The sequence below is a fragment of the Argentina silus genome (genome assembly GCF_951799395.1).
Source record: "Argentina silus genome assembly, chromosome: 8".
NCBI classification, from domain to species: Eukaryota; Metazoa; Chordata; class Actinopteri; order Argentiniformes; family Argentinidae; genus Argentina; species Argentina silus.
In genome coordinates this window covers 21,162,619-21,170,118 of record NC_139662.1, presented here as the reverse complement: position 1 = coordinate 21,170,118, position 7,500 = coordinate 21,162,619, and the positions used below count along the sequence as shown (strand labels likewise).

The following is a 7,500-nucleotide window of genomic DNA, read 5'->3' as shown; positions in this document are numbered from 1 at the left end:
TGTATTTGATCCTGTAGGCCACGGGATCCATCTTTCCGTCCTCCATCACCATCTTCATCCTGAGTGTGGCCTCGCCCTCAGCGAACAGACCCCGCCTCATCCTCTCAAAAAGGGCCAATGACTCCTCGGTAGGACGCTCTCGCCACGGCGATGGGGGCGGGTTGTGCCCCTTCAGCTCCTCCCCCCGCTGGTGACACACATAGGCGTGGTCCCTGGAGAGGAGAGGAGGCATTTACATTTATGGCATTTAGCAGACGCCTTTATCCAAAGCCGACTTACAGAAAATACGTTTGACTAAGTGAGTGAATCATCTATCCTTCAGTCATCATAAGAAACATGAATCTATGCCAGGACCAGGAGCTATTGGTCTAACTAAGCTCGTTCCACCAGGCACACACACACAGTTAAGACACCCTAAAGATACAGAAACACACAAGCTAACACACTTGCTCCTCTCATAACTCCATTCACCTGCGAATCATATCTACCGCCAAGTCGTAAAGGCGCTGGAAGTTGTCTGACGCGTGAGTGATCGCATAGGGCTTATAGCCTGAGAGAGAGAGAGAGAGAGAGAGAGAGAGAGAAAGACTGGTATTATACCACAGCTCTCCTGATGTTCTGCCAGCTTTATTGTGAAATCTGCATAACGTTGTACAGCAGACTGACTCACTCACCCAGCCACTCCACCATGTCGCTGATGGCGGTGAAGTACTTCTCCTCCTCCTTCTCGGGGTTGGTGTCGTCATACCTCAGGAAACAGATCCCATCGTTGGCCTGAGGGGGGGGGGGAGATAGAGGACAGCTCCGGTCAGGGGACTGGGTAGGGTGGTACAGGAGGTGGGGCAGTGGGGGTATTATGACATGCTATTCTACTGTATAGAACGGGACAGGGCCATACCTTGGCGTAACCGAAATTGAAGTTGATGGCCTTGGCGTGCCCGATGTGAAGGATGCCGTTGGGTTCGGGGGGGAAACGAGTACGTATCTAACGGGAATAGGAGAGGGAAAAAAAAACAGTTGAACTTGTATGGAGCCATTTTACAGTGATCACTTCCACCATGCAGAGGCAACGCTGAAACCTTCCTAGTGACGCTACCTGTCCTCCGGTGAGTTCCAGATGCTGCTTTAACAGGTTCATGGTGTTGGGGGTGACCACGTAGCCCTCCGTCGTATAGTTCTCTCCTGTAGAGACAGGTCAGAGGTTAGAAATAGCCATATCAGGTACACTGATACTAGAATGCTGTGGTTGGTAAAGGATTCCAGAGTAATGGACAGCAGAGAGACTAGCGAATGTCACAGTAACTCACCTGGCTTGTGGAACTTCAACGCCTCTCCTCTGAGCTGCTCCATTAAAGATGAGGCCTCGACCTTCACCTCCCCTACACACACACACACATTTTTACACATGAAATAATATCCACCACTGTGACCATTTTGAACCCTGTGCTGCCCCCTCCAACGTCCCCCATCCTGCCCTTACCGTTCACAGCCACCTCCACCTCCTCCTTCGTCTTCTTCACCTTCACCTCGCCATCTGGGGCTTTGGCCTTTGTCGCCTGCACACACACACACACACACAGACACACACACACACACGATTCAGTCATTCTCTCAAGGACTGCTGTCACTTGCCGTTAAAATCAATTCATTTGGATAACGTTGCAGGGTCTAAGAAATGATCACGACTGAATTCCTCCTCTAGTACGAAGATGTGACTCAGAGAGTGTGTTCATAAATAAGCATTTTGTGGTTATGACGTGTCTGAAGCTTCACCTTGGGTTTTTTCTCCAGGTCAGCTTCTGTCTTCGGGCCCAAGAGGAGGAGGACCTGAGAGAGAACAGGGTCAGGGTTATAGACAGAGACACACGCTTCTCTGAGCAGACATGCACACATACAACACAAAAACAAACTTGATCATATATTTGATACACAGAGTACATTCAGAAGACATATCACACACCATTGACACACACACACACACACACGCACGCACTCACCTGCATGTCCACCTCGTTTTTGATGATCTTTCCATCAGCCCACTTCAGGGCAGCACGAGCCTCTCCTGTGGGGCATAGTCACTCATCATAAGTCTGCCATCCCCTTTCTGGCATAGACACACACTCTCTTCCTTGAAGTAATCACTGGATTCGATTGGCTGAGTACTTTCACCAAACCCTCCAAAAGATTCAAACATTCAGATAGGGCCGAGGTCTTACCCATGAGCAGTCCCATGTTAAAGCGGTATCGCTCCGTAAGCAGCTGATTCTTGTGCTTCTTGATCACTGCCTCCACCTGAAAACAGACCACAGTCATCAAGTCCCCCTCACTCTAAAGCAGCGTCTGTCAATCATTATCATGACAGTTAACCGCATGGCGTCCCTAACCCAAATCAACCCATAGCCGCAATAACTAAGCAGTTGTGTCGATTTGAGAGTATTGGATAGGTGTCGATAATACGAGTACGAGTACGAGTACCCAATCCTCTTAGATCTACACAAATGCCTGAGGGGTCGGTGCTAGCATCGGTTTTGGATCGACAACTTTACAAACAACACGATGGCAACATGTTGGTGAGCTCAGGTCCTCACCGAGTCTTCTATCTGCTCTGGCGTTATGACCACTCCCACTCCGCACGCACTCTCAAACTCCTTCTGGTTGAGGGGGTCCTGAGGGTGACTCTTCACAAAGTCCAGGGCAGCTAGACACAGAGAAACAGGGGCAAGTGTAAACATAGTCAGCGATTAACAATAGAATGTGTGTGTGTGTGTGTGTGTGTGTGTGTGTGTGTGTGTGTGTGTGTGTGTGTGTGTGTGTGTGTGTGTGTGTGTGTACCTGCCAGCTGCAGCTCTGTGACGATCTTGCGCTGGGCGATGTGGTCTGTGAGGAAGGCCAGGCGTTTGGTGTCTCTGAGGCGAGAGGCCATGTTGTACAGGACCGTCCCCATGGTTTTGTCCACTCCTGCCTCCCCAAGCACCCGCTGGGCCTATCAACAGCAACCGGTGGAAACAAATAGGCGTTAATTAGCAGTAGAGTTATAATAATAATAAGCTTTTATTTATATGGCACCTTTCATACATAAGAATGCAGCTCAAAGTGCTGTACAATACTGTGCAAAAGAAAGAAAAAAGGAACAGATAAAATGATAAAAAAAAGGGACAGATAAAAAAGGAAAACGAGAAAAACCAAAACATCAGCAAAGTGCTGTACAATACAGTGCAAGATGAGATTAAAAACAAAAACTACTATAATCAATAATTTAATCAATACAATAAAAGTAGCATCACTCAATCTAGTTGCATAGATAGTTGATCAATTCAATAAAATCAGCAGAGATAGCAGCATAGATAAAATGCCAAGTAAAAGCTAAATTGAAGAGATAGGTTTTTAACTGGCGCTTAAAGATGTTTATTGACCTTGCTATCCTGATTTCTTGAGCAACGGTATTCCACAGTTTAGGGGCATAGTTAATAAATGCCGCATCACCAACTTTCTTTTGGGTTTTGATAGTAACCTTCAATAAGCCAGCAGCAGGGGACCTGGGTGGTCTTGAGGGCGTATAGATTACATTGTCAGCGAATCAGTAAGGTAGGAGGGTCCCAGCCCATTTAGTGCTTTAATTACGAGTAGAAGGACTTTGAAGTCAATTCTAAACGATTGGCTCAAAGTATTTCCTGAACTGAAAGTACTGGTCCTACATCCTCCAGAAGGTGCCCCTCGAGGCTGACATCAGGTCATTTTGGTGTTTTTTCCCCCGGTAGAATTAGGAGAAGGTTAGTTAGCTCGCTGATCACTGATCACTGATCATATCTACCGAGAGCCCCAGTGATCTAAACTGTCAAGCAAGCTGTCAATCACAGTCGGGTTTGCACTAGCCAGGCAGTAGGGGACAGCAACTGTATTTACGATACTACGGAGGAATATGGAGATGATTCGGGTTATTCTCAGCTGGTCAAATCAGGGTAACACACAACTTTCAAGAACTTGGGAAGCTGAGATTTGAATCCAAACCGAAAGCTGTATGAAACCGAAAGTTGGCAGACGTACTCCTTTAAGAAGACCACTTTTTCCAAGTCATCGAGTTTAGGTTTTTTCACTCGGGAGTCAAAAACATGAATAAACATGTTCATTGACTGGTCTTGAACCCACAGTCACAGGAATGACAGCGGAGTGACAGCTTGTCATGAATAGAAGGTGGCATATTCGCCTGTTCGCCAGACATTTCATCCCGCTCTCTATCTGATTTCATCATACCTGAGCGATCGCATCCTTGAGGGCAGAACTCAGAGCTTCATTTTTCAAAGTCTCCTTCGCTTTCTGCTCACTGAGCCCGATAGAAGTGAAGAGTGTCACGGCGTCCGCCATCTTTCGCTGCACACCCGGCCAGACACGCCGCAGAAAGGGGTTTCTCCGAAGGGGCGGGGCTAACCTCCCCTATTCACGGAAGCGTGAAGAGGTGTTATGTGAACCAATCGTATGGCTTCGCTTAAAAGCAACCGACCAATCAGACATTTATTTCGTTGATGTCGTCGTTGTAAATGCTGTGAGCCAACCAATCGTTGGTTGTGTTGACATCCGGAGGGGCGGGGAGTCTGTCTACTTTTGTTGGATGGTTGCATCAGACAGAACAGACAGTATGGTGGTATTTATAACTGTCGGCAAATATATACGAGGTCTGGGTAACAGAGATAAACAAATAAATGCTTAATCGTTAACCCAAGCGTCTGATTGAAATGAGTGATTTTTCCGAGTACAATGTACGTATTTGGAGAGAACTTGAAGTCAACATAACTTAAGGTCTTTGTTGCCCATCTCAACTCCAGCCATCAAACTCCGTGAAAGTCATTATGGGCCCACACAACGCTGACGACAGACGTTGTGCGGAGATTGTAAACATTGCGATCAAGGTAGGATTCCTATTGATTATGCGATGTATCGGTTGGTTGTTTGGAGATCTTAGCTGAGGGTTTTTTAAATTGATGATACATCTGAGTTAACCTTTTGCAGTGTGCATAGCCTCAACCAATGAATGAATATATCTTCCTCATTAGATTAGCAAATATGTAGTTCGACTGGTATCTGTATTTGTAGTCCTACAACTCAATGTTCATCTTCTGTAAAGATTTGGGGTTTTTACTTGTATGTCTGTTGTATTTTAAGGTAAAGTGACTGTTGTTGAAAGCTATTGAGAATTCTTACTAATTTCTCTATACTTTTTTAGGGAAGTTGACATCCTCCATTGTCCACACACCATGTTGTGAGTGAGTGCCACTATCATGTCACAGCATGCAGTGCTGTCTGCAGGGGCGAGGGCTTGGCGGTCCCTCGCCTGCTCACGGTCAGAGCTGAGGCTTGACCTCACCCTGGGCTGTGGACAGTCCTTCCGGTGAGTTCCTATGACCATCGCTTTAGCTCAGTCAGTTAGGGCTGTGTGTTTTTGTCCCAGTCCAGTACTAACACGTTCCCTCGCCCACCACACCCCCTTTAGCTGGCGAGAGACAGGCGCGGGCCACTGGACCGGCGTGATGGGGGGACGCGTGTGGACTCTTACCCAGACGGACGACACTCTGTGGTACCACACCTACTCCAGCCAAGGCGGCTCGGGAGGGGTGGGGGATGGGCAGAAGAGGAAAGCGGGGGCTTCCCTCCGGGGATCAAACGGGTCCGTGAAGAGATCCAAAGGGGTGGCAGAGGTAAAGGAGGAAGAGGAGGAGCCAGTGGCTGTGACCCCTGAGCGAGACAGGAAGGAGGAAGAAGAGATGCTGAGGGATTACTTCCAGTTGAAAGTGAAACTGGGGGATCTGTACAAAGAGTGGGGAGCTGCTGACTCACACTTCAAACAGATCGCCAACATCTTCACAGGTGGGTTCGTGTTTATGTCTGATACCGCGGTATTTATGCTTTATCAGTGGTTTGTCTGTGTAATTCTTGTGTCTGAAGTGTTTATTTATATCTCTCCCAGGGGAGTGTGAATACTGCGTCAGTTATACTGAATCTCTGGCGTGTTTTGGGTCTGAATGCTGCATCAGTTATACGGTATCTCTGGTGTGTGTTGGGTCTCCCCCTCCCAGGGGTGCGTATGCTGCGTCAGGACCCAACCGAGTGTCTGTTCTCCTTCATCTGCACCTCCAACAACCACATCTCCCGTATCCAGGGCATGGTGGACAGGCTGTGCCAAACTCTTGGCACCCCGCTGTGCCAGCTGGACGACACCAGCTACCATGACTTCCCCTCTCTGCACGCCCTCTCAGGTAACACGTGTGTGTGTGTGTGTGTGTGTGTGCGTGTGTGCGTGTGTGCGTGTGTGCGTGTGTGTGTACTGTTGTTGCTATTTCGCTGAATTACACTGATGACCACAGATGACTAAGATGTATTGCTGACATCCCTGTTATGTTCTTTGTGCTGTGATTGGCAGAGAGCAGTGTGGAGGCGTGTCTAAGGGACCTGGGTTTTGGCTACCGGGCCCGGTTCCTGCAGCAGAGTGCCCGGCAGATCCTGGATACCCACAGTCCCCAGTGGCTCCAGGGGCTCCGCAGCGCCCCCTATCTGCAGGCCCGCGGAGCACTGTGCACTCTGCCTGGGGTTGGCCTCAAGGTACGATCACTCGGGACCGACGTAATCTCGCTGAGACACAGCAGCTGTGGAAAGACACTCGGACCAAGGCAAATGTCCTCAATGAAAGTGGTTCCCAGACCTTTCTGTTCACTAGTACCCACCAAAAGCTTCTGAGCCTTTTACTCTTAAACACTAAGTATCAAATCTCAGTGAAGAAGTAAACAAGAAGCGTATAATACATTACATCATGTGCATTGCATTACATTAGGGATGCATGTATAGCCTCTGCTGGTATGCTGTTGGAAGGAGTAATATAGGTGTAATAATACCTGGTAGGTGTAATAGAGACTGTTATAAAGGTATTATTCACTGGCTGCCTTTGTTCCCTGGCCTGTAGGTGGCAGACTGTGTGTGTCTGATGTCCCTTGATAAGACGTGCGCGGTGCCTGTGGACACACACGTGTGGCAGATCGCTAAACGAGACTACAGCTGCGTTGCCGGCGGCGGCGGACAGAAGACCCTCACTGACAAGGTCCACCGCGACATCGGTGAGAATTTACACGGCTAAAGTTTTACTCAGCAGATTCTTACTGTGTAGCACTCGAATACTAACACGTGCTTCTGCTGTCCCCCTTCCTAGGCCTTCAGAAGTCGAAAAACATAGTTTATATATATATATATGCCATTTAGCTGAGGCTTTTATCCAAAGCGACTTACATTGCCGTGAGTGCAAACATTTCAGTATATATGGTCCCAGCAGGAATCAAACCCACAACCTAAGCGTTGTTAGCGCCATGCTCTACCAACTGAGCCACAGAGGACCAGTTTAGAAATGGATCTTCGATTGACTGATTGCGTTTCTGCACAGGCGACTTCTTCAGACAGCTGTGGGGTCTTTATGCTGGTTGGGCGCACTCGGTGAGTAGCATACGTGCGAAGGGAAGAGAA

General features: G+C 48.2%; 2 protein-coding genes across 2 annotated transcripts in view; one reads left to right on the top strand and one right to left on the bottom strand.

The window, feature by feature from the left end:
• qars1 (glutaminyl-tRNA synthetase 1) overlaps positions 1-4,384 on the bottom strand; it is an 8,264-nt gene extending 3,880 nt beyond the window's left edge. Inside the window, exons 1-13 of the mRNA XM_083675066.1 lie at positions 4,252-4,384; positions 2,833-2,983; positions 2,589-2,698; positions 2,217-2,292; positions 1,998-2,062; positions 1,774-1,827; positions 1,481-1,556; positions 1,308-1,379; positions 1,097-1,182; positions 899-985; positions 675-774; positions 472-550; positions 1-212 (exon numbers count right to left, since the gene is read on the bottom strand). The exon at positions 1-212 is cut by the window's left edge and continues 28 nt beyond it. Coding sequence (XP_083531192.1) covers positions 1-212; positions 472-550; positions 675-774; positions 899-985; positions 1,097-1,182; positions 1,308-1,379; positions 1,481-1,556; positions 1,774-1,827; positions 1,998-2,062; positions 2,217-2,292; positions 2,589-2,698; positions 2,833-2,983; positions 4,252-4,362 — 1,279 coding nt within the window. The 5' untranslated portion in view covers positions 4,363-4,384. The remainder of the gene's footprint in view (positions 213-471; positions 551-674; positions 775-898; positions 986-1,096; positions 1,183-1,307; positions 1,380-1,480; positions 1,557-1,773; positions 1,828-1,997; positions 2,063-2,216; positions 2,293-2,588; positions 2,699-2,832; positions 2,984-4,251) is intronic.
• Positions 4,385-4,647: 263 nt separating this feature from the next.
• ogg1 (8-oxoguanine DNA glycosylase) overlaps positions 4,648-7,500 on the top strand; it is a 3,551-nt gene continuing 698 nt past the window's right edge. The window contains exons 1-7 of the mRNA XM_083674526.1: positions 4,648-4,904; positions 5,219-5,383; positions 5,486-5,859; positions 6,069-6,248; positions 6,413-6,591; positions 6,950-7,100; positions 7,421-7,470. Coding sequence (XP_083530652.1) covers positions 5,274-5,383; positions 5,486-5,859; positions 6,069-6,248; positions 6,413-6,591; positions 6,950-7,100; positions 7,421-7,470 — 1,044 coding nt within the window. The 5' untranslated portion in view covers positions 4,648-4,904; positions 5,219-5,273. The remainder of the gene's footprint in view (positions 4,905-5,218; positions 5,384-5,485; positions 5,860-6,068; positions 6,249-6,412; positions 6,592-6,949; positions 7,101-7,420; positions 7,471-7,500) is intronic.